At 31.4% G+C, this 27,771-nt stretch overlaps 2 protein-coding genes and 1 long non-coding RNA gene across 10 annotated transcripts; 2 read left to right on the top strand and 1 right to left on the bottom strand.

Annotated features, from left to right (window-relative positions):
• Nucleotides 1-50: 50 nt before the first annotated feature.
• LOC126843630 (putative protein kinase C delta type homolog) lies at nt 51-21,187 on the top strand. Of its 6 annotated transcripts, none has more exons than XM_050581275.1 (15): nt 51-251; nt 328-547; nt 2,411-2,495; nt 2,599-2,752; nt 2,824-2,855; nt 2,993-3,078; nt 6,885-7,014; nt 13,480-13,581; nt 17,371-17,594; nt 17,920-18,093; nt 19,986-20,140; nt 20,232-20,370; nt 20,442-20,630; nt 20,710-20,856; nt 20,915-21,187. In XM_050581275.1, exons 2-15 carry the CDS (start codon nt 407-409, stop codon nt 21,062-21,064), a joined length of 1,908 nt encoding a protein of 635 aa, XP_050437232.1. In that variant the 5' UTR covers nt 51-251; nt 328-406; the 3' UTR covers nt 21,065-21,187. The 6 variants fall into 6 exon arrangements, with proteins under 6 accessions (XP_050437232.1, XP_050437231.1, XP_050437230.1 ...); XM_050581274.1 differs by having other exon boundaries at nt 325-547; XM_050581273.1 differs by having other exon boundaries at nt 51-547.
• Nucleotides 21,096-23,806, bottom strand: LOC126843631 (mediator of RNA polymerase II transcription subunit 4). 2 transcript variants are annotated; one of them, XM_050581278.1, is made up of 5 exons: nt 23,544-23,804; nt 22,664-22,898; nt 22,428-22,599; nt 22,255-22,368; nt 21,096-21,416 (listed from the first exon to the last, which is right to left on the bottom strand). In XM_050581278.1, the coding sequence occupies exons 1-5, from the start codon at nt 23,609-23,611 to the stop codon at nt 21,247-21,249; spliced, it is 759 nt and encodes a 252-aa protein (XP_050437235.1). In that variant the 5' UTR covers nt 23,612-23,804; the 3' UTR covers nt 21,096-21,246. The 2 variants fall into 2 exon arrangements, with proteins under 2 accessions (XP_050437235.1, XP_050437236.1); XM_050581279.1 differs by lacking the exon at nt 21,096-21,416 and adding an exon at nt 21,971-22,187 and having other exon boundaries at nt 23,544-23,806.
• Nucleotides 23,807-23,986: 180 nt separating this feature from the next.
• Nucleotides 23,987-26,893, top strand: LOC126843632 (uncharacterized). 2 transcript variants are annotated; one of them, XR_007686455.1, is made up of 4 exons: nt 23,987-24,261; nt 25,010-25,102; nt 25,205-25,312; nt 25,820-26,893. It is a non-coding gene; the product is annotated as an uncharacterized LOC126843632 (long non-coding RNA). The 2 variants fall into 2 exon arrangements; XR_007686456.1 differs by having other exon boundaries at nt 24,259-24,375.
• The last annotated feature ends 878 nt before the right edge of the window (nt 26,894-27,771 follow it).

Genomic DNA, 27,771 nt, shown 5'->3' with positions numbered 1-27,771 from the left:
CGCCGCCGTCCGCCACACGGCCATGTTCGCGTGTCTTGTTTTTTTGTATAATAAACGAAACTCGACGGCCCGCGTCTCCGCACTATGATCGGGCGGCGGTCGACAACAATTATCGCGACAATTATTATTGTTATTTATTCAATATCCAGACACTGTTGTATGAAAAAATAAATAAATCCAATCGGTCGAATCAAACGCGCTACGCTGTGTTCCTGTAGGTATTGCCGGTTGTCATTGTTGCGTCATTCCGGGTAAAATAATCATTAGCGGGCGTGTGTGTATGTGTATGTGTACAATATGAGACAAAACAACATTGTTATGTAGCAGAACACGTTGCCGTACGAGCCGAACGGTCGTCACGGCATGGTAGTGACCGCGTCTCCCAACTGACATTATTCGGTGCAGAATGAGAATACAGAGTGACGCTGACACGATGATGTTCACCGGCAACAGAAAGCGCAGTTGCAGCAACAACTCGCAGAAACGACAAACGGACAATCGGTCCAGGAGCAACAACAATAATTACTACTATCATCATCATTCCGAGGTAAGTCAGCATCGCGCAGTCCGCCAGCTTTTGGCGCCCATGACCGACATCATAACCGATATTTATGGAGGGCGGGTATACCACCTATACAGGCGTTGGACATTGTAGTGTTGGGTAGGTACCTCTAGGCTCTACGTCGACGCCGTCGGCATTTTGTTTGGCTGAAAATTTAAATTTAAAAGAATAAGACGTTTTTAAGCAGAATCGCTGGTACCGTCATACGTTATTGTAATATTATTTATTATAAATGTATAGAACAACACGCGCACCGTCAACGTGCGTCGGTGAAAATATTCGGATGCGCGATCCTCGGATGAGCCCACAGACGGAAATAGAATAGAAGACGCGAACAGATACTGCCGCCGCCGCAATCGTCGTCAACCTTACTCGTGCTGCATACACTTCACACTTGACACGTCATTAATGAGAAACATTTAACACGCCCAATGCTTCTCCACAATGTAAATGGACTTAGAAAATCGATTCGGGGGTAGTTCACTCGTAGCCCGTAGGCTTGCCGCTTGATCATGAACAATGAATGCACACTGTTTCAACTTAATGGAGGCTGAAATCCTCCACAGCGTTATGAACAGTGTTACGAAACAGGCTTACGTTTTTATATAGAAATTCTCACTGAGCCGGTCGGTTTACCTTGTTTCTATTAACGATCCCGGTATTAACGGAGTTAAGGAGTTCAGTAAAATGGGGTATAGAACAAAAAATTCTTGAAAATAAAAGTTTGTAGTATTGATTTTAATTAACACCTAATAAATAATAAATAAATAATCATCACTTACACCGCTACATAAACCACGTAACCTTTATGTGCCCGTTACTTAACCGAACAATATAAGTGAGAATACTTCATTATAATTGTATTCGAGAGCGGAGAGCTTTTTAGTACCTATCTGATTATTCTGCAGAGAATGACTGCATTTATTCTAGGATACGGATTAAGGTCAATATTTGAGTATACATTTCATCGACCATTTAAACCATAAGGTCTTTTGATGAAATAGTATTATTTATAAATATGTGTCATTTATAAAAACAATAGATAATGTACCTACTTCGTTAAGTTTTAACTTCTATATGCGTTTTGATCGATAGATGTAAAGCAATGTTTGACCACGATCAGCTGATGGCTGACAAGTTGATGCTCGGGAAGTATCAATCGATCGGTCGAAGAACGAGTTAATAAATGTGTTGACAATTGTATGGAGTTTTATTATAAATATAGATCATCATGTAACAAATTATTATTTATTTTACTTTATTTTAAACATTTTTAGAAATATATATATTTTTAATAATTATCAAGCTAAGTATTAAAAAAACAGGTAATGTATAGATCGACTATACAAATTGACAAAAATGTTGACAATTTTTGTCGTTCTGTATATTGTGTGTATTTTATTAATTATAATACATAAATGACTTCCATTTGTTATTAATAGGTACACCGCTTATACTTTTTGGACAAACTGTTACTAAAACCTTGCTTAAATATACTTCACCATACTCCTCGGAAATTTAACTATTGCATCATATCTCATTCTCACTATTAATAATATGGCGTAGAATAGCATAAAGCATTTATAAATTATTGAAATTTGAAGTCGTCATACCTCATACTTTTATTTAGTTGTGTAAAATATGTTTAACGATATTGGGTTCGTGGGGACACATCTAGCTATTTTGTCACATTTTAAACACTTTCTAATGAAATCTAAACTTGAGCAATATTAAAAATTACGAATATATTATTACTTGTATATTTTTTATAATATTATTTGTACATTATATTTCCATTTTTAGATGATAATAATAATTTTATTATACTATACTTTTGTTGTTTAACAGGGCAGAAGCCGAAGTAAGGGACCACCACAATGCTTATATCCTAGTTATAATCATGACTCAATAGACGCAAATATCGTAGATAATTGTAAGTATTTCAAAGGCACAATCGAATAAACTTTCATACTGCGATATTATATCGTAGTTTAAATACGTATCGATTTAGTTTAGTTGTATTTTTTTTATCGCAGTGCTTCAACGCGTTGATATTGCTAGAGGTCATGCTATCACTCGAAGGCGAGGGGCTATCAAACATCAAAAGGTCCATATAGTCAAAGGACACAAGTTTTTAGCAAAGTTTTTTCGGCAGCCCACGTTCTGTGCATTTTGTAAGGATTTTTTGTGGTAAGCAATTTAAGTATGCATTAATCTATACTTGTAATCCTTTTAATAATAATTTACATTTCACATTGTAGGGGATTCGGAAAACAAGGATATCAGTGTCAGAGTAAGTATCACGTGCGGATCAACGTTTTATGTTGCAATGCGATTCGTACGACTTAATGCCGTTAATGGTGCAAGTCGTATGAATTATTTGGTTTTATGATATACCTTATACCTATATCATGTTGTTTCGGGTTTTAGCCTGCCAGACAGCTGTCCACAAAAAATGTCACGACAAACTCCTCACCCAATGTCCGGGCACCGGCCGAGACACAGAAAGCACAGTGGTGAGTCAGCCAAATTATGGATAAAAAGATATATAAAAAAATATTGCGGCGATGACATATTTTACAGAATGATATAAAATTTTCAAAGCACGCTCTAGTATTATGGCCAATTCCAAAACACTCGTTACAAATAAATTATTTTGTTTTTACGATTTAAAAAAAAAATAAATAAAAAGAGCTCTTATTATTATCTTTTAACATTTTCACGTTTGATACATTAAAAAACATAATAATATAAGGAATCTACGAATTGAAAATGCCATATGATTTATGAACAAACAAAGTAATAAACAGAGAGTTTGTGGAACATATGATATATGGCACATGGCAAAATGTAAACCTAGTTGCAAAATATCATTTAACAAATAGCACATGTTTTAAAGTAATTAATTGTTATTTGCGAACTGCGCTACACAATACGATTACGAGAATAATAATAATAATAATAATCAAAAGTCTGTTCGTTGGTAGGTAAGAAAAGTTAATGTAGATTTCGAATTTGTACCTATTTATTGTTGTTTTCATTTATTGGTTGTAATATATCTAGTGCCTTTTTTCAATAAAGCCCATAGAACGCATTGCCAAAGGTAATTGTTTATGAATCATAATCTAATACGAATTATACAGTATACTATATAGTTATAAATGATTCGTTGATAAATTTTATAATTAATTAACAACATGAAGCTATATTTAATTTTTTCCTATTGTTACGAGTAAATAATTTATTAAATGAGTAATTATTAAAAACGTTTTACTTAAATTATGTCCAATGTTTGTTCTTGTACAAGAAATGTTTATGGCAAACCAAAACGTTGATTATTAATTTTTATATGTGTTGAAATATGTATGATTGTTTGTAATTATTATACTTCAAATGTATGGATAGCTTAATAATATTAAAATTAAAATAGATTAAGTACTCTGAGTTTGAGTAAAAAAGATTGATATGATTATATTTTGACCTTTTACTGGTTATTTTACTTAAATAAGGATTAGTATTTCTTAGATAAACAGAAATCTGATTCTTACGAGTGTATCGTATTATTAATTAAAGCCTTCATTCGGCAACCTAATACCAAAACCTAATTAGCAGTCTGTATAAATGTTTAGAGAGTAGTACTTTTGCAATAATTGATACCTAAAAAAAAATAAAGTTTATATTTAATATTTAGTCAATTTTATATTTTTTAAGTTTATTCAAAAACAATGTACTACAAATTATTCAGATGTGTATTGCCAATAAAACTTAACTACAAATGTTCAAACATTTTTTCGTATTTTTTTTTACCAAAAAAATGCAATATTATTTTGTTTAACTTTTTTTTATACTCGAAACAAACATTCATTCATAGTCAAACTTGAAGTTAAAATTTTGGATTTTAATTTTATTATTTTTAACAAATTCTCTTTTAATAGAGTTCAAAATAATATATTATAAACTATACTTATAATTTATAAACATATATTATAGTATAATGTATTGTATTTGCATATTGTTGAAACATATTTTTTTACAAAAGATTTATTGTATTTTATTATAATTTTTAAGTCTTGCAAAATGGAATATCAATAAACAGATGTCTGAAGTATAGTTAACGTATTTTAGGTGTTAGAGAAAAATAGCATAATGTTCATAATTCAATGGTGTAGATTGATGGAGGGATGCGGGATAAATTACTCCACAAAACGGCAAACAGAGATTAGGTTAAAATCAATGCTTATGAAATTAGTATTGGCGGAATACTAATAAAATAACATGTTTTTTTGTTCTGGGTAAAGAATATTCTACAAATCCTCTCCTTTCAATGTGCGTCATTCTAGAAACCTACACAGCATTTTGATTCTTACATTTACGCATGGAATTAGATTAGAGCTTAGATTTAACATTTATGGTCTAAAAAATATAGGTATACACATTTATTTCAATTTTAAAGTATCTGTACTGTATAAATAATACACCAAACGACAAACCAACCATATGTTACTAGTTGCAACATCCTAAAGAATTATTTACTTGTTAAAAATTCATGCAGTGATAAATATTTTATAAACAATATTTGATGTTTGAGAACAATTTTTTTGTTTTGATAAAAATGCTGCCTAAGCAGCATGAGCTTATTATTTAATTTAATTTATTATCAAACCAGTAATAAATATTTGAAATCGATTTTAAAATTATTATTTTTAATAACCTAAAATCAGTGTTGGGCATACTCAAATCATTTTATGTTTTGAGTATTCGAATAGTACTAATAGTATATATTGGTATTTTAAGAAATATTAAGTAACACGTAGTTATGTACCTAATACTCGACAAAGTATCTATGCTATAGTATAAATTATAATTTACTATTAGTATAAAGTACTTCCAGTACTGGGTAATTAGTAACATTGGTTATTTACGAGTAGTATTTACTAATTTACATTATAATTGAATAATACTTATTAACATATTTTTTGACAACAAATATGAAGATACTAATAATTTGTAGGTACTTAAAATATTTAATATTCTAAGTAGATCATTTTTCAAGTAGCTTATTCTTTATAACTTAGTACTTAACACTGTTATAAGTACTCAGTAAGTATGCAATTAGTTAGTCCTAAGTGCAATTTTAAGTACAAAATACTTAACTATATAATATGTAGGTAATAAAATATTATAATTTTGCCCGCAGCTTAAATGTTTCCAAAAAATATTTTTTTGACTTGTGATAATAAAAATTAGAAATATTAAATTTGGTTATAAAAACAAAAAAGAGCTTATCTAAAAATGAAAATATTATGAACCAATTAGGTTAAATTGTATGAAATCGTACGTGAAAATATTTGTTATAATTAATTTGCATAGGTTAAAACAAAACAACTGATACCTAATACCTATATAGATTTATTTTTGATAAACAAATATTATTTTTTAAACTTGGGAGTAATTGGATTGCATTTTTCCTTTCAAATAATTGTTTTTTAATAAATATAGTATACAAATAATTATTGGCTATTGCTTAATAAATCTATTTTGTATTTCTCTTATCTTAGGATACTTGTCTTTGATTTAGGATAATCAAAATAACTTATGTTATTATGAAATCAACTTATAATTAAATATATTGTCTCATCAAATATGAATTTATACCAGCTTTAAAGCTTAGGTATACTGCTAACTGATTTAGGTCAGTGTGGTAACAGATAATGTCAGGAAGTCATTAAATAAAATAAGTTCTCGAACACTTAAATAAGTTATTGTAGAAGTGATTTATGGTTTATGAGTAATCTGTTAGTTGGAAATAGTTTCATAAATATATCAATACCTACATTTATTTTAAAAATAAAACAGTGTACTGAATACAGGCAAGGGTTAGAATGTCACTTAAAAAAAAAAAATCTCGGCCAAGCCGGTAAAAATATAATTAAAAATTTGTACTTGTTATGTAAATCAATTTTAACTGATGTTATAGCTTGATTTGATTGTTATATTACCCTAAATCACGTTATAAAAAAAATCCCACTACCAAAAAAACAAAATTAAGCATTTTTTTATTACCTACAGTCTAGACGCAACTAGAGAGAGGGTTTAGATAAATTCAAATCCTTCTCAACTTCAGACTCTGAAAAAATGTCAGCAACCAATCAGGCATAGTCCCCCAATTAAAGTTTATAATTTTTATCCAAATTCTAAAGAAGCTTCAAAAGTTTTTTAAAAGTATGAATGCCAGCCTTGTGTTGAAATATTTTTTGATAAAAGAACTTATCGATTATGTCATTATGATTGAATTTAACTTTGATTTTATCATATTTTACAGTATTTAAGAGAACGGTTTAAAATAGATGTGCCACACCGGTTCAAAGGATACAACTTCATGTCACCGACATTCTGCGACCATTGTGGTTCTTTGCTATACGGATTATTCAAACAGGGTTTAAAATGTGAAGGTACTGATTTTTGACAACCTTGTAAATTATATAGTACTTTTATATACTGTAGCATATATTATTAACATTTATTACTGTAATATCACATTGCTAACAAGTAGCCAGCTCTGTTTATAAGCCAGGGGCTTAATGTGACTTATATTAATAATAATTGTTGGTGGCAAATATCCAAATTAGATAAAATAGTAATTATAAACCATATTTCTCGTACCTACTGTTAATATTTGTTTTAATTGCAGGACATTTCTATTGCTTGCCATTACTTATTAGATAAATGTTTTTTTGTTTCTGATGATAATATTTTAGCGTCGTTTCCAAATTATGACAAACTATACCTATATGTGTTGGACGTTGGTAAATAATAACAAGTTACTACTCCAATGTACAATGAGTAATTGCGAAAATTGCGTTCTCGGCGTGCCAAGAAAATGTTTTATAATCAATCCGCGTTAAGTCAATTTTATTATAGCTTGACATTAAGCCAATTCTCGAGTTTTTCTTAAATCTTCCTACATAGATGTTCTACACTTTATATCGTCATTGTGTTCTTATCAAAGTACACAAATTGTTTATGTTTTATTAAAAGGTGTTATTTTCAATATTAGATACAAAAAAACTTAATCTAAATTTTTATCTATGAAACCCAGACCTACTACTTTAGGACAGGGGTATTATAATATTAAAAAAATAAATTAAATGCATTTCTTTCTAATAAGGGAATTAATAAAAATACGCGACGTACCTACAGACATTTTAAAAGCTACTAAAAAAATTTAAATGCACATTTTTTTTATACTTTTTCAATGAATGTTTTAATAATTTTATATTACAATCTAACAGAACAAGTAGAACTTACAAAAACACATAACACCTATTTTGTTATTTACTGTTGTTACACAGGGTGATCAATTTAACGTATGACACTCATTTTCTCAAAAATAATTGCAATTTTATAGTTTTTCTTTTTTTTATGTTAATGTATAAAAACATTATAAAACTATCATATATTAATAACTATCACCTTTTGTAGTATTTTCTAACGCGTTATAAACTTTTGAAGTTTAAATGTAAACGAGTATATTTAATTATCTTTTAATTTAAGATTAATTTGCTGAATTTTTGACTGGTCGTTACTAGTTTTGGATAATTACTTTTAAAGTTACTAAATTTTAAATTTTAGGACGGGAGGTGGATTGAGATTTTTAACTTAATTTGAAAGTGATTTAAGAACTTTCAGTTTTATTAATTCTTGCAGACCTGTGGCCTCCTACGATCTATTATACTAGTCCTCACTTAGCCCCAACCCCACTGTACTGGCAGTTTTTTATTTAATTTTGTTCATTATTAATTCTAAAAAAAAAATTAGTATTTTTAATAAACTTACAACTTTGCTGTCTGATAGCTAACCAGGATTTTAGCATCCCCAGAGTTACAGTTCGAGGGGCGCATATGCATGGTGAAGCAATATTTGTTTTCTTGCAGCACAATTTCTTAAATTACATGTTGGACGTTACAGGGCATAATCAAATTTGAGTGGGTATCATTTGACACTCGCCCTAGCCTACCGTCCCGGTTTTCTACCGTATTTAGCACTACTATAAAATGTATGTTTATAGTATACCATATGGTATACCTATGTCACTTTTATTACTGTAATATATAACAGATTATATTATAATCAGGTGACGGTCCTCTGTCGGATTTGGACGATACCCAACAATTCCTTTTACACAAATGATTTGTGACAAATCGGACGATATTATGTTCTTTCTCGATTTGTCTATTTGGCATGATATGACCTGTAGTCAAATTCACAGTTTATGCCGTGAATAGCCCCCCTTCCTCTAAAAATATTTGTACGTAAACCCTTCGACACAAGCGTTTTAAATATTATCATGCCTTATGCAATATGTTATACGTGAACTCTCGTCTCTTAAATATTCTTTAACTTCTGGCGAGTGTCGTTCATGCTGTTGCCTAATTCATAGGTCCTTACTCCTTGGTTTGATTCTCATTTTTTTTTTAGGTGTACCTAATCTTACGGTAAAATTACAGTTCCTCAGAAAATAAAAAATAGCGTAGCTCACTTTTAATTGATAGACCTTATGATGTTTTGTTTTAGGGTTCTAGTATAAGTTCTGACTGCTATCATCGCTTTTGTTTGGAAACCGTTTTGCAATGCAAATATTCAAACAGTAGACATGTGTGTTACGCATATATATTTATGGTTTTGTCGGTTAATCCAACAAACCGGGATAAAAAACAAGCGCATGTTTTTCGATAGTAAAAAATGTTTTATTTGCGAAATTCGCTTATATCTGTACCGCTTGCTATTATTCGTAAATAGTACAAATTCGCGTTAACCAATATGTTTTTAAATTCGATATTTCGAATTGGAAAGGTACTAGTTTCGCCCAAGTTGAATACAAGCAATAAACTTATCTTCCAGAATAATTGGAAATTTTTTTCTGTAAACAGTTTTCCTACTTAGCTCTTAAGATCCATAAATGAAGCGTGCAAAAACTTTTAAAATCTGTCTAAAGTTGCAATTATTTTTCCATTGAGGATAAACCATAAAAACTGATAACAATAAGCTCTTGATTATTTAAAAATCATACATTGATTTAATTTTTTTGTTTTTAAAATATTTGATCCACCGGCTACAGATTATTGGCATCGGAGCTCTGTTTTATTATTATTATTATTTTCGGTTAGTTTTTTTATAAGCTATAGCCGAGTATATTTTCAGGTGGGCGCTTTGGCCCGCGTACGCCGTGATCTTGCGATAAAGCTTTGGCAATGGCGATTTTTTCGCATACAAAACCCGAATTTTGGCCTTGGTAAGATGCGATAAGCGTGAGCGGTAAAAAGTTTTCTACGGTTAATTTAAATTCGCCGCCGTTTTCTTTATTTTTATAACCGAATTACCCGTCAGTGTCGAAATATGCATGCTTTACGGGTTTAAGCTTGAAAAAAGTTTGATAAATCTATAGGTAACCGTCAAACACATAAGCATAACTCGTCAACCTTGACTCAAATTAGGTGAGACGACGCGACTATTTTTGCATAGAACAACGTGCCGGTATTTTTTTAGCGTCAATCACACACCGCGCTTTGACATACGCCGAGTGACGGGTTTAATTTTAAGCGGTCGAACGAATTTGGAATAATCCGATATCACCTACCTCGCAAATTTTTTTTTGCATAAAAAAAGATGTTTTTTGGAAGCACACGTCATGTAACGATCTCTAATCGGCAACCGACCAAAATGAGTAAATATACTCGCGGTCATAAATTCAGTACCTATCACACAATAAGTAAGATTGAAGGAATGTATGTATTGCATTGTACAAATCATTTTGTTGGTAATTGGTAACCATTTGTGTATTCTCCGTCAGCGACGAAAAGGTATTCGAGTTCCATTCGAAAAAAAAATCCGACAGTTGCGCCCAGGAAATGCGATTGTATAATCAACAAACAAATAATAATAAGTGGAGCAAAAAAATATATTGGGTTACAGTGAATGGCGTGACGAAAGGGAAAATTCACACACACACACAAAATAAGATTATAAAAACGGGACCCTATGCAATTTCTCCTTATTTTTTTAATTTCAGAAATATATTTGTGTAAGTGTTTTATGTGTCCCAATGTTTTAAATTTCTTTTGGCTGCCATTCAATTCGTTTAATTCGCTTTCGGAGCTTGCCAAACGTATATATCCTAGCAAAACATCTATAGCAACACAGCTCGGTCGGCCGCACCACTGCCGGGAAGCGGATTTTAGTCTTCAACGCGTCACCGTTGGCGGTACCCGGTCTGCAGATCCGCGTTTACCGAGATGTGCCTGTTTTTTTTGAAAATCATCTAAGTATGTCTATACTAACCCAACGTATACTAACGGCGTATGCAAAACATATTTATTATTATTATTTTCATACAGTAATTATTACGTAGTAATTATGCATTTTTGATTAGAATTTAGTATAAAAAAAAATTAATTATTATATATTATATAATTTAATAAGACCGCCGTACGTAAAATACATAATTTTATAAACGCGATTTATATTCTATTATAATATAGAACTGCACGATGCCGTTTTTTTCCGATTACGGGTTTTCCGCCCGGTCCGTTCCGTTCTCCTCGCAGTATTACAGTCAGCTGCTGCAGCCCTATCCCGGCTCCAACGGCCGGACGCCGCGGTTACAGCCCAGGAGTTACAACTCGATGGCGGTCGAACAAACGCTCAGGGCCATCCGCAGGGCACCGGCGGCCATCACGGCCCGGCACTACGCTAGGCCGGTGCACATAAACGCGGCGGAGATCGACGTGACAACTCCCCGCCGCAAGCCACTACCATTGTCTGACCCGGCAGTGCCCAACGACAGCGCGGGCGGCAACATCCACCGAGGCCGCACCGTGGTCCGGTTGCACACTATAAACAAAAGAACGCCTCCGGACAAGCCGCCAGCTGGTCCGTCGCCGGCGGTAACGAATCAACCACCGGAAGATCAAGGAGGAATGGCCAAGAAGGGCACAATCAAACGGCACCTGTCCGTAGGCATTAAAGTCGCGGTGACCGACGACAGACGGCCGTCGGTCACGGACGACATGCTCCGCGAACAAGAAGCGCTTTTCGACACGATGATCATGGAAGAAATGGAAGGGCAAAAAGACCGACGAAAAAGTTATCCCGTGGACGTTGATGGTGGCAAGAAACGGCCGAAACGCCGGTCAGACGCGTCCGCGGTAGCGGCGGCATACCTCAACAAAAGAAATCAGCCCGAGACCGCTATTACGCCGGAAGTGGCCGCTAGGAAACCAGTCAACTGGAAGTTAAACTACGACGTGATCGTGGAGGAGTCGTCGGCCGCGTCCAAAGAGGAGAACGGACCGGAACAACCGGTAAGTTTTACGTTCAGGCTTAACAAGAAAAAGACGGGTGGAGCTAGTAGAAAGCTCGACGCTAACCATAACGTAGTGCAAGCCAAACCGCAGCATGCAGACGGTAATACCAAAACTCAATCGCATGTAATCAAGTTAAATAATAATACAACAAAGGTCGATAACGCCGCAGACGACGGTAGCGGTTCGTTGAAGACCAAAAAGAAAGTGGTGAAAAAGAAGAAAGTAGTGGTGAAAAAAAAAGTGCAGAAGGTGGATGGTGAAACCACGGCGTCTGTAACCAGGGCGATCACGCAGGAATCCAAAAAAACGGTCATCACGCCGTTCGTGCGCGCGTCTTTCGGCAAGACGTTCATATCGCCGTCGCAAGTTAGCAGCACCATGAGCAAGTTCGAGAAGCCTAAACCTAAACCGGCAAAATTGGAACAGCCCCCACCGCCACCGCCGCCGCCACAACTGCAGTCCGAAGACTCAACGGACGAAGAATCGTCAGACGACGAGTCTTCGTCCGACGACGACGATTGTGGATCTTCGGTGTCGGCTTCGTTGTGCAGCAGCGACAGCACTTACTACTACGACACTGACGAATACGGTGAAAAAAGAATCGCATGTAGCGTGTCCTCGTTCGATTCCGGTTTACCATCCTCTCCCACACCGGCACCCGACCCCATAGGTAAACCGATTAACCGTGTGTGTGTGTTTAACCATTTACGACACTGGGATTTTTTCGTGTGGTTTTCTATAGACAGTGCATGAGTCGCTTCCTAAAGCAAATAAAAAACAGAGCTGGCTACTTGACATAAAATAAGGGACATAATAGCGTTATATCATAAGTGTAATAAACATAAGGTGGTCGCGGCCCATGTAACACTTAACATAGGGTCCCATAGATGTAAATCTGGTATTAGTCGAACAAGACTTTATATTAAATTACAACCTTTACTTAAAGTAGATAGACTAGTATTAAATATTATTGTAGATAACAATATGTATCGCCTTTATTTGTAAATTAAAGGCTAATTAAATAGTATAAAAATAATTTTCCTCGGTATAGTATGACTTCGTATTTGTAAGACATTCGAATGCATCTACTTGGGTTGCAGCTACTAAAAATTTGTTAACTTGAATAAAAATCATATATCTCATAAAGAGAAAAGTGATAGCCTATGAAAACAAAAATTTCTATTTGAAAATATAAAAGGAAATATCGTCTTTTCTCATAAGTATTAATCTATTTAAATAAAATTTAGTTCGAAATTGTATTTTGATAATTTCTCATTATGGATTTTTTTTTATTCTGTTTTTAATCGTTTAACCTAGTGTACACTAAATACACTGTGTTTCATCATAATATAACTAAATAGTTAGGTGGTTCTTTATTTATGTAAAAAAAAAATTATAAGTATAATAACTGACTTGAACCCATAATATACCATTAAGTGTTACTTGGACCAGTCTACGCCTACGTGCTACTTGATGTATAATTGTCGATGACGATAACAATAATACTGATCAGGGATTTGTTTGATGTGTTTGTGTGTGCGCGCGCGTGATTAGATTGTGACGTCAACTGCCATAGAAAATGCGAGAAGCTCATGCCAAACTTGTGCGGAGTCAATCAGAAGTTGGTAGTCGAAGCGTTGGCGACGCTCAAACGAGGTAATACCGTCACTGTTTAGTTTGTATGTACTAACAGCTTTGTCGACATTAAATTATCACCGTCGCGATTTTTACATATTTCTACATTGTACTGACGTATACTGTCCGTCCTTGACCGTTGAGTTACACGTTGTAAGCAGTGAAAATGGAGTGGGGGAGAGGGGAATCTGTATTTAGTTTTCTCGAAAAATCCTAGCCGTAACGTCACTCGACATAAAAAAAAACCTTCCATGTGCAAAATTTGATGTCCTTCAAAAGGGTCACTTTTTATTGTTTGTTTTAATTCAAGAGAGACACAGTTTTTATTAGCGGACTGCCCGAGATACGTTTATTTTATAAACATAAAATAGAAATTATTAATTAATTGTGTGGGGGACGTTAACATTTTTAGATTTATCTTTGTAAAAATGTAATATTGTCTATAATAAAAAAAAAAACGAATCCTTTACTTCAAAAATAATACATTATTAAGTGCATATTTTTGGTGTATTAAATTGCGTGATACCTAATACACGGTACACCTAGCCTCCCGCATATTGTGTATACGCTATACATATTAGATACACAACTACAACGTTTTGATGTCAACAGGACATACACAATTCTAGTTATACCTACATGGTGTATTTATTTTATTATAAAAAAAATGAGTGATACTATGGGGGCCACCGAGATAGATATAGACGAGGGTCCACAGGGAAAATCCCGTTTTCCCTAAGGGCTTATCCATCCCTGCGGCGTTTTTAACCTTAACCAAGATTCAAGATTACCTGAAAAATAAAAAATATTCCATATATTGTTGCACATGGGAGGATCTCTACGCTGAGTGACAATGGTGTAGGTACTCGGTTAGTGTTGTAACACGCGTGATTTACGTTTCGACTGCTTTATAAATGTTTTACGGCTGACCTGAAAGCGTAAACAACTGTCGGCTCTCGAAATACTGCAATGACCGGCGCTACAGCATCATAGCCAGAGGTTCATTTATCTTGACTCTCAACAACCGTCTCGATTTAAAAAAAAATAAATTTAGGCGTCTGACAAATTCTGACTGTTGTAAATAAAAATGTTACACATGCATAAGTAATCCGATTACTGTAATCGTTAACATGTTTGAATAACAGAATTCGCTCAAACGTTAATTTGAAAGCACAGTGATCAAAGTGAGGAATTGAAAGGTTCATTATTTTAATTCGTTTACAATTAAACTTTGCTTTACTTATTAGATTTAAAAAAAAAATCACAGCTTTTTGAAAAATGGTAATTATTACATGTTAAAGTATATTATGTAGTTACACTGTAAAAAAAAGGGTTGACTTTTTTGAACAAAACCAAATCGAGTGTTTGTGGAATTAATTCCGGCCAAATTTTACTACTATACTGATACAATATTATGTTTATACTCATTTTTACATAAATAGTATAATATTTACTACAAAATTTTAATTTTTACAAGTTTTTCCTTCCGAAACTAATCCAGGGTCTAAATAATTCTTTATTCTTTCCAAAAAACGATAACTCAGCTCAAGGTTTTTATTTAAAACAATTTTATGACAACAATATAAGCGTTTAAAAAAATATATTTTCACATAGTACCATTTTAGTTCAAAAGAAAATATAGTATTTTTGGCCGGAATTAATTCCGATTTTCTGCCCAAAAGATATGTTTTTTGATATTTTTCGCTAAATCCGAATCTGGTCTCAGAATTTTCCAAACAATAATTGGTAAACTAAACCACCATTTTATAATACATACTATAGGTTTAAAAAATTGTTCTACAATTTATTTTAAACAGGAAATTTCTATTACATTTATTAGTTGAAATCAGACTGGTCCAGAATTAATGTAAAATGTTCATTAAAAATGAAAATTCAAATTTTTTGATTTGTAACTTATTCATAATGTTCTAATGAAAATCGAGGATACATTCGGATTCAGTGGAAAAAATCCTCCATAAAGTATATAACATTTTTATCCAAAAAATTTCATATATTGTTGTTTACGTATTTGTATATTATTATTTAGATAAATAATTTGCGTTAGATCAAATACATTGTAGTACACAGTTGACAACCCCAAAAATTGGAACTTGTCTGTAGCCAACCAACGGTGCTAACTGCCCGTGGTTCATGGTCTTCATATAGAAAATAATTTGTTATTAGTGAAGGGTTGACCTAGAGGGAACGGTGGGCTACCAAATTGACCATTTAATCGCACTTGTATATTTTTGAAAACTTTTTCAAACCATCATTTCGACTATATGAATGAAATACGGTCAAGATGAATGAACCTGGTCCAATACCAGACTTTAATAAACCGTGAAAATAACTTATTTTTACACGTTGTCCACTATGGCCTATGGCGGAAGGATAGAGGAGTCATAAGTAGCTTAGAAATCACCGCCCCCTGTACGTTTTTTTTTGGCATTAGTCCCCTGCAACGCATTTGTTATGTTGTGTCTCGTGTATATTGTGTGTGTGCGTGTGAATGTTATAAATATAAAATTGTTTTATGCACCTTCGTCGTGTTTTGCTCGAGTTTCCGTGTATATCACTGTAAAGTTGACACAAAAAATTCAAAACACGCACGAACCTTAATTTGTTTTGAAAATCATATATTATGTCTAAGATATGAAAGTTTTATTTGAACGTCTATTTATAAACCGTTAAAATGTTGGATGCTCGGCGATATTTAACCTTTAGCTAGGTATCTTATTAGTTTTGCCATAGGCTCATTGGGTACCGATTGACCCAAGAATAATTGAAGCATACATAGTAGCACTATTTCTAAATGTGTAATTAATGTATCTCCACAAAATAGTAGAGGTAGTGACCGCATCCTATAATCTCATAATTTTATACCAGCTCATAGATTTATCACAGATACCTCTCACTAACTCCTCTAGCCAGTCTCCTCCAAGCTTTTAACTAATACGCCTACTTTTTTTTTTTTAATTGTCATTTGATCCAGTAGAAGCTTTTTGGCTAATGGCGATGGACTTAATAAAATATAAGCCACTTAAATATAGTAGTCGCCATCTACCGCGATAGTAGGTCAACAGAATTTACCCAGATTTTATACAAGCGTTGAATTATCACTTGTCAGGACTTAAACTTAATATCGAAGCTTAACGAGAATATTGCATCGACTCCATTCATCATTGTAATATCTGTTTCTATAAAAATCTTAATATGTATTCATTTATCCTTCATCCACTCAAAACTTAAAAGGCAAACACTGTGTTTTTCATTCTGAAGCGGGTGACATATCTATTATAAGTTTTATAACTCGTATGTCGATTTAGTAACAATTTACTTACAGTAGTAAAGTTCAATTTTAAAAAAAGAATACTTAGTCTAATATTACATTTTAACGGTGAAATTATTATTTTGTTTTAATTAAACACTAGCAGTGATGTATCCAAGGGGGATGGGAGGTTGGGAGTATAGTGTGTACACCCTCCTTTGGTCTTTCTCAGCTCATTGCTGCCTCCTTCGAAAAAGAAGTTTATAATATTATAAATATACATTTTTCCTCCTCTCCCCTTTTGACCAATTTCTGGTTACGCAACCGCATTATGTTCTACGTTTTTCAAGTGTAGAGCATGAAAAAACTTTAAATAAGTTTGAACTTGATAATATTGATTGTGTAATATCTATACAATCTTCTCAGTTCTCACTTTTTTTTATTTAATTGTCTACCTGCACGCACACGCTTTATACAAATCTAACGACACTACAGATTACCCAGTACTTATTGTTTTATCGTTGTCCTTACCTGTATCTTAGATTCGTCGTCATCGTCGGACACGCCGGCAAATTCGTATCAGACCAGTGGTAATGGCGAAGGAGTTGTGGGCGGTGCCGAACGAACGATTCGTTCTTACAATTATCGACACCACTCGAGACCTAAGCGGGTGGTGCCGCCAGCCACGAGCATTCCCCGATTCAGGAAGTACACGGTCGACGATTTTAACTTCCTGAAAGTGTTGGGCAAAGGCAGCTTTGGAAAGGTATGCACAGCTTCGGTGTCAGTAGCATATTTAGGATTTTGTCAAGGGGTATTCCGCCTCTCCTCCGGATAGACATACCACCGTATCTCAACCACTGTTAGTTTTTTAAAAACAATTTAAAATGTCCAAAATTAGAAAAAAGTTATTGGATATCCACAAACAGCTGGTGATACAGGTGAACAGAATCATTTTCATCGGTGCTACGTGATATAACGAGGAATTATTTTTTCCAATTTATTTCAACACAGCCAACTGAACGGAGTTATATTATACACTTCCTACTCCACCGCACTACAGTCCTAATACGCCCAACCACTGTTTATAGGTGCTGTTAGCTGAACTCAAAGGCACAGACTACTACTATGCAGTGAAATGCCTGAAGAAAGACGTGGTCCTAGAAGATGACGACGTTGAGTGTACGCTCATCGAGCGCAAAGTCCTCGCTCTAGGCACGAACCATCCTTACTTGTGTCACTTGTTCTGCACGTTTCAAACAGAGGTAACTACGTTTTTTTAGCTTTTAAGTTTGTATCCAATACAATACAGCGGGGTACAATTCCGCTAAAAAAAAAGTAAAAGTGCTTAAACACCGACAGCGCCTATTATAGAGTGTCACCGGTAGGCGATACGATACTCTATTATAGTTAGCTATTATAGATGTGATAATCCTATATCAATGTAAGTACTTACCAAAAATGTAATCATTCGGCATTTCGATTATTTCTCAAGATCCAGTAAAAGCTTTGAACAAGTTGACCATTGTTAAAATAAATATAATATATATTATTTAGCGATGGTAGTGCCAAGTTAGATACAAAATTAAAATAAAACGATTTTACGAAATTTTTCAAAGTACCTAAGTAAAACGTATATACAAGTGATTTTTAACAATTGTTGACACAATTGTTACATTCTAAATAAGTGTTATCAAGTTGTACGTTGTAACTTTAATCACTTTTTTTTTTATTTGTATATTTTTAAGGTCGGCAACCATAAATTTTCTCATAAACATTTACAAAACTCTATAAAAAAAATTTACATTTTCAGTTTTAGTAAAAAAAATAGTTTAAAAATATTTTTTCTTCTTCTAACTAGGCAAGACATAACTAATTGCTGAAAACTTCACAAATAAGTTATAATATTTGAGTAATGATTCAAAAATGAGTTCCAATAATGTGCTGCTACTGTACATCGTTTTATTATTATTTTTAATTTGCGCGAGACATAGGTATTATTACATTAAATCGGTCGTCCAGAAAATCGGTATACCTAATTGTTTCAAAGTCCAAACGGTCAACATCCCCTCCAGCTGGCAACGTCCCAACTGGAAATATTGTAAGAATCCCGAATAAGGACTTTACATAAATAATCCATTACGTTGTGTTGCATTTGTATTTTATTTATAAGAGACATACTTCTGATTCTGTTAATAGGTACGAGAGCAATGAAAAGCGCAGTAAATTGTTTAATTTGTTATGATTAAAAGGAAATTGACAGTTTTTCAGTCATACGTTTATTGGAAACGAACTTTTAATTGTAATATTGCTGTAACTAAAGGACTGAAAAATATAATCAAATACATACATAAATACAAATATATATTTGCTTCAGGGTTAAAAGCGTGCATTTTATGTTTGACCTATTAAAACGTCTGGCAATCAAAGTGTACTAGTGGATCTGACTGTGTAATAGTTACCTACCACCTATATACAGTATATACAACTGCTATTCTGTCATAGTGCCACGCTTAATACCTATATGATTAGTTTTATGGCGAAAATAATATTGTTCTATTTTCAGTTATTATATCAGTTATATTATACAATATACGTTACCTATCTAGCTTTAGATGACTTTTATATAATTATTAAGTTTTCACCCTTAATAGGATTGCACTTATTTTGATAATTTCCAAAACAAAATAAGCAATCACAATTGAACTCTATTCGTCAACATTCAGTAATCTTAATCAGTATTACAATGAATTTAGAACTCCACAAAAATATGTTGCAATTTCTGCCTATTATAACTATACATTAAGGTAGTACTCGGTCACTTTTATTCACAATTTAATTAGTGATAGTACATAAAAAGCATTTAACAAACATTTTTACATGAATACCTTAATTTGTTGCGTGTATATATTTTTCATTTTTAAACTTAAATAGAAACAAAATATTTTCCTAAAAACTATTCTTAATATAATGATTTTATTTCAGAAACAATATATTAAATTAAACATATACTACATTTTATATAAAAACAAAAATCTTTTAATTTTCCTAGCCTTTAGTTAATAAATGTGTTTTGTTTTTATGAGAATAAAATTTTTTAAAAATATAAAAAGATGTTCTTAATTATTTTTATTAACCACACTTTTACTTTGTTTAGTCTCATTTATTTTTTGTCATGGAGTACTTAAATGGAGGCGATCTAATGTTTCACATTCAACAGTCGGGTCGTTTTGACGAAGGTCGTGCACGATTTTACGCATCCGAAATAGTGTCTGGTCTAAAGTTCCTACATAAAAAAGGAATTGTCTACAGGTATAATATATATACTTTTTTTTTGTAAAATTAATCTGCACTTAAACTAGTCCCAGTTGCATATACTTAGTCAAAATAATTTTTAAACTAGGGATTTAAAATTGGACAACATATTACTAGACTTTAATGGACATGTGAGAATCGCCGATTTCGGAATGTGTAAGTTGCAGATTTACTTAGATAAAACTGCGGACACGTTTTGCGGTACTCCAGATTACATGGCTCCAGAGGTGAGTTTTCAAAATCATATTAAATATGTAAGCAGGTTATTATTTTACATTAATTATAATGTGCATTTCAGATCATCAAAGGACTTAAATACAACCAAAGTGTAGACTGGTGGTCTTTCGGTATCCTTCTTTATGAAATGTTAGTTGGTAAATCGCCATTTAGTGGTTGTGACGAAGATGCTTTATTCTGGTCGATATGCAATGAGCAGCCCCAATATCCCAGATACCTGTCAACCACTGCAAAATCTGTTCTAGTTGCAGTTCGTATCACATTATAAATAATAATAATATGTTATGGTTTATAATACCCTACATACTTAAAACTTTTATTATGATTAGTTATTAGACAAAGATGCCTCTAAACGATTGGGTTCATTGGAATCTAATCATTCAGCAGAAGATGTAATTAGGCACCCGTTCTTCAGTTCATTGGACTGGAATAAATTAGAAAGGCGAGAGTTAGAGCCTCCGTATATGCCTAAAGTCGTAAGTACCAGCATATATCTTACTGACTTATATTTATTTATTAATTGTTCTTTTTTAGTACCATCCATTAGATACACATTACTTTGACAAACATTTTACTAAAGAGAAACCGAGACTGACACCCGTCGATAAAACTATACTCGAATCAATGGATCAGTCTCAATTTGATGGATTTACCTACACCAACCCAAATGTCACAGATTTATGAGTTACTCATAGCTTAATATTTTGTTAAAACATCTTATATAATTTTTATACTTGATTATTTTATTTCTTATAATTATATTTTTGTGTATATTTAAGAGCTCAGTCAATAAAAATAAGGTTTATAGAAAAAGTTTTAAACGTTATACTTAAACATAACAATATTATTGCCATTTTTACAGTCAACTATTGAGAATCACTAGATGAAGAGCTACTACTGTCTGTTGACATGACTTCTACATCTTCAGCAACATCCTTGGAATGGTTTCTGGTATCAATAACACTACCGCTTACTCCTAAATGCATATCGCCAGTCGAATGCCAGGCAAATTGATTTTGTTGAGACGTTTGTCGGTCTGAAAACAATTTATATTCATCAGTTAGAACAAAACAGAATTTTTTAATATTTTACTAATGATAGTCTAGTTAACCCTGCATACTTCAGTACATATTCCTTGGTTAAATTATGACCAAATTTAGCTTAGTAAAGAGATATTGTATTTATCTGATCATATACTTTTAGAGGTAAAGTAAAAACATAATTTTGGTTTCTTTGACAGTTAAGGCAAAGCAAATTCTAAGGGTGGGCGACTATTCTATTAATTTTTATGAAATAATTGAATAGCTGATACTAATAGAATTATTGTTTGATCGCTTATTCCTATTTTTTTTAACTAATGTATTATTCAATTAAAGAATATCCTGATTATTCGATTATAACAATTAATCAACGTTAAATGAAAATTAAGCTATAATTGATTAGTGATAATCAACTATGAAATTTCAATAACTCACTTCTGTCTCCTAAGGCCTACTGCATAGAAACTGTGCAGAAACCTAGACAATTGTCAGTATAAATAACTATACTATTATTTTAATCACAAAACTATTTGGTTTTTTAACGTTTAACTACAGTGTAAGTACACTGTGGTTGAAACTGAGGATCTACAATTTATAAAAATTTAACTGGTTTTCTACTTATTCACCTTATTTCATATAAATGTGGTCGTCCAGCTAAATTGTTTCTTGCCAAAAATCTATCCGTAACCATTTCTATATTCACTCCATATACTTCCATCTTATAAATCTAAGGGATATTGCTTCAACTTTTTTCCATAAGCAATATTCTATGTTAAAAAATACGCTAGAAGTTCCTATCATAATTGACATAATATTTAAAATTAAATTCATTACCTATTTGGTTAGAGGATCGCACCATATCAGCCAAACCTTGAGGCTGCACCATATTATGGCCATTAAGTGGTAAATCACTTAGTCTACCCAAAAATCCCATTCGCATTTCAATATCTAAAAAACAATATAAACGTTATTAAACACATAATAATATTACACAATGAAAGTACTACCTGTGGGATAAGGTCTACGAGCATCACCAGGCTGCCATGTAAGTGGAGCACATACAGCATTTGACGCACTTATTCTATGAGCATACTTAATGAGATCTTCCGATGACACAGGATGTTTACTTGCCTTATTTATAGATTGCAATTTTTGTTTTGCTTGAAATAAAGCTGTTGCCTATATTAGACAAATTGTATTATAATAATATGTTATTGATATTGTTAGTGTTGCACTACATTACCAATATGTTTTCAGCTTCTTTAAAATGTTTTTGCATTTGTGTGATATGTTGGTCTTGTGTCTCAATTTCTGCTTTAATGGCATTAACATTTTTTTCTACTTCTGCTTGGTTTTCCGCCACTTTAAGAGTTGCTTTTATTTCATTATCAGTAGCCACTAGTTGTTCAGTGAGTAGCAATTGATGTTGTACATTAATTTTTTGTTGGCGAGCAGCGCTCAAGTTTTCAATCAGTTCTCTAAATTTTAATTTGAAAGAGAATCAACTATTATAAGATGTAAATAAAAATATCAAAAGTGTGATCAATAAAATAAATATACAAAATATTTAAATCATTATGGTTAGGCGTAATTATAAACAAATAACTTATGTAGTAATGTATTTTTTTTAAGTAAAATCATCGACAATTAAATAAACGATGATAATTAAATTATAGATGTCAATATATTACACAATTAATTAAATTGAAAAAAAAATTTGTTTTTTCAATAAAAATAAAAATACACTTACAATTCCCCATTTTTTTTTTTACTATTACCCTGTTTAAACAAGTATATTTAAATAAGTAGACTACTGTAAGAATTAAAGACGGACTGTGAATTTATTTTCATTGATAAATTGTAGTGTATACTAAATATTTAAGTATATCGACTACATACAACATGTAAGGAAATTCATGAATCGAACATATTATGTTTTAATTACAAAGCAAAGCCAAAGGATTCTCTCTTTTGAAAATGAAGAACATTTGTATTTTATGGTAACAAACTTTTTGACTAAACGTACTAATCGACTACAGGAGCAGAATAAAGTTTAGTATAAACAATACACATATTTTCAAATATTAACATTGAGAGATTGACAGATAAAAAAATTAATTTACCTGCTCAATAGCTCAAAGTCGTCTAGCAAACCAAGAAGTTTATCACGGGTACTCATATTTGCTGACATTTTCAAAGTTAACTTGCAACTTTAGTCACATGTACGAATAAAACAGAACTTAATAATTCAATTTTTTTACTTTATATAACTATTTTTGTAAATTATAAAATAAAGTAATTACTAATTTCAAATTTCCAACTATCGTCTATCCTGATAGTCCATAGGTACTCTATAACAAAATATTTACATTTTACACCTGATCATATATAATATTTTGATTATTGTTGATAATTAAACGGTGATAAGGACCTTAGACGAGTAATCTATGCTATCCGTGGTTGTGCGCATGCTCAGAGCATGTCGTTTACTACAAGAAGCGCAGCCACATTTCATCATTGAAAATCGTTTTTATTGGTCAACAAATATTGGTATATGGTTAATGTTACCCGGTACGAAGTACTTTTATAATAATATGTAATCTGTCTTAATACACCTTGACAAAATACGTGCGATGCAATATGTGATTATTGTTTTAAAAAGACGGTAGTAAACATTTTCGCCATTCCTCAAAAAGTGATACTCCACAATCTATATTTATTCTTCGCTTCAGAGTTCCTTTAACTTAGTGCTGTCGGCCAAAATTGTAAAATTCACCATTTACGTATCTTAAAACTTATACCTACAAAAGTTTAATTACTAGTAACATTTTGACTACCCAGGTAACTTAAGTGAATATTTTTATAAATATTTGTAAAGTTAATTACTGGTTTTTATCTCGTTTAATTTTGGTTCTTTATATTTATTCACTATTTGTGCATTTTCTGAGGATTAAAGTAAGTAATTTATAGATACATAATATATCAAGTATTCCCCGTACATAACACATTTGTAATAAATTTTTCTATGTTATTTTGTATATTCGTACAAGTTCAATATAATGTTATCTATATATATGTATAATAATTGCTAAAAAATTTTCCCGTTTTGTGCAGTTATTGCATTACAAATGTGAACAGTCTATTTTAATTTTAGATAGACACATAACATTTTAATTGCTTAGAGAAGTTATAGTCTTGATATTGTATTATGCTTGAGTATGGTTTACAGAATTATAAAATGATTAACGATAGCTCCAAAGTATTGGAGCTATCAATAATTTCTGGCTTGTCTTGACATTGATATTTATTGAATCTATAATGTAAGTAATTTCCTTAAATTTTTTTATTTTAAGGTAAAATGTATATTTATCAATGTAGATATTGGTATTCTCTACTGTTAATTAAATTTCATATTGTTTTATCACAATAGCGTCCTTAAAAATAGCCTTCATTTTTTTTTTTTTTAATAAGTATCTACTAAAAAGATCCTCATTTGTTTTCAGAATATGTGTTTGATAGTCTGTATAACCTTTTTTTTATTTCAAATTATTATTTTTACTATAGGAAATTTTTTTTGTTAAAATTACAGAATGAATTTAATGCCAACGTGTTCGTTAGAGGAAATAAAAAATCCCTATGTCCTTCTTGAGCGTTGGAGTATGAACGATATAAATTGTTACTTGTAAGTTAATTATTAATATAATATCTTAGATTATGAAATTGATATAATTTTAATTTATGTAAGACAATAACTACTATTATTATTAAAATTGTACCTTTTCAGAATGAGACCAGATACAGAACAAAATAATCTAAGTACAGAAGATGATAGTGACAGTGATTTTCAAAAAAGCATTGAGCATGTAAATTCACACGACAACAAAAACTTTGTGTAAGGATATTGTCTTTATTATTTCAAGTCTTTACATCCATTTTCATTTGAAATTGCTACTTTTCCAGGAAAATCCATAAAAGTTGGGGTTATTTTGCATTAACCTAAATAGTTCAGAAAAAAACTTGCAAAACACTAAAACTTATTTAATAATTATACAACTATTATTAACATTTTATTTTTAAAACTAACAATTCTTTCTTTAGTGTTGGGTTTTATTTAGTATGATTTTACATTAACTATTTACTAGTACTCGTCGTTTTTTCCGTAGTTATTAATAGAAAAAATTGTATAAGTTAAAAATAATATCCTGAACTTATATGAATAAACCTTAAAAATAAATAGATATGGTTCAAATTTATTTATTGCCATTATTTTCCCCATCAATGGTAAGAAGTTGTTAGTTAAATTATTTAAGCAAGTTTAAGTATAAAAAACCATAAGAAATAATTATTTTTCAACATAATATCACAACTTTATTCAAAAATTCTGTTTATTTTTTTTTAGAATTAATTTTACTTCCAACGGCTGTACAGAAGAAAAAAAAAATCCATATGTACTTCTTGAACGTTGGAGTATGGATGACATCAAGTATTATCAAGTTTAGTCTTATATTATGTAGACAAATGACAATAGTAAAGTAAAAAAAAAAATTTGAAAAAAAAATACATTTTCAAAACCATTAATATTAACAATAAACCAATATAATTTTTGTATATCATTACTTCTGTATTACAGCTATTTTATCAATAGGCAGATTAACAATCTTATCCAAAAATGTGTAAAAGTATGCACTCATGATACATAAGAATGTATTTATCATGTACATTTCATACTAATAATCAAATAAATATAAATGTATTATTTATTTATTTTATAATAGTATATTGCGGCATTAGTCAAAACTTTCAAGGTGTCAGATGATTACATATATTATTATTGATGATTGTATTTTATTTAATACTTTGATTATGTACAAACCCATTTGGTAAATTGGAAACCACTTAATTATTTATTTGTATGTAGAGTAATTATCAACAAAGCAATTTTTTCATTTGTTTATTCTCATTAATTTTATGTTAAATGCTTGTTGTAAAAACTCTTAGTTATTAATATTCTCGACAATATTTTTCAAATAAGTTAAACATCGTACTTTAGTTTTGATTATTCAATGCAAATATTTTTATTCAAATTATAATATTAGTTTATAATATTATTAGATAAGATCATTAAATCAAACCAGTAGGTGATTTAACAACATGTTTAATTATTATTTGAAATAATAATGTATCACTGGAAGATGACCTGTGCAGAAACCCAAAAAAAAACATTATTAAATATGCTTAGACAGATGTAAATACAGGAGTAACACATTTTTTAGCCCGTTATCTTGTGGGGCAGATTATACATAATATTTCATTTTTCCTATTTTAATTATACTAATTGTCACTACACATACTATTTTATATTGTCTTAATAGTTCTGTCAGAATTAGATTAGAATTATTATGTTTGTAATTATTTAAGATCTCTTAATAAGTGTGTAAAAATTATTTTTAATATTATATTTATATTTTCTAAACTGTGTGTACAATTATTATTTATGTGACTATAATACTTCATATCGCAATAGTGTAATGTTTGAGGAAATATCACTCACCTAGATCAAAACTGTAGCAACTCAAAAAACCCCTTTTTTCAGGAATTCCAAAAAACGTATTTTCAAGTTTAATTACTTTAATTTGTTAATTAAACTTTAACTGTTTATTTTAATAAATCACTGTTGTACAGCCATCGTACGTGCACTCTGCTTGATGTCTGAACAGAAACTCAAGTTGTAGACGGTTTTGGTAGTTAGGATTATGGAATTAGACATTTTTACAAAAAGTACCTACAGCGCCATATTTTGGAGAGTAATCAAGATAAATTTAAATTGGTTTTGTTGGTTCATGCAACTTTGTTTGTAGGATCCGAATATATAAATAACTAAAAATACCCACTTTTTGAGTTGTTACAGTTTTGATTTAGGTGTGCGATGATATTATTTATAATATTATGTAATGTATTCTAATTTAGAAAAAAGTATTATAAAGATACAAATTGACCGCTTGTAAAGTATTGTTTACTTATTCATAGTGCTCTATAGGAGCAAAAGTACAGTTTACATAAAACATATACTACCAAATAACACAAAGTAGAAGTATATAAAAATGAATTCAACTAACTTACAATAAAATCTGCAAATTCGTCATAAAAATATCTTATGATAGTGGCAGCTATGGGCCTTCAAGGGCTGTTAATAGCTACATAAAAAAAAACCATAAAATACAAAAATCAAAGTATAATATTATTTTTGGTAAACATACAATTTCTAAAACTAAATTTAGTGTATTACTTTACAATGCATTTCATCTAGTCTAAAAATGGCTTAAATGAAAAAAATGTATTTAATATTGAATT

The sequence above is a fragment of the Adelges cooleyi genome, unplaced genomic scaffold, assembly GCF_023614345.1.
Source record: "Adelges cooleyi isolate 19-005CV unplaced genomic scaffold, UGA_ACOO_1.1 ACOO_flye_CR_arks_rails_tigmint_CR_PRNA_574, whole genome shotgun sequence".
Classification (NCBI taxonomy): domain Eukaryota; kingdom Metazoa; phylum Arthropoda; class Insecta; order Hemiptera; family Adelgidae; genus Adelges; species Adelges cooleyi.
Note: the sequence above shows the minus strand (reverse complement) of the source record. Positions and strands in the feature narration are given on the sequence as shown.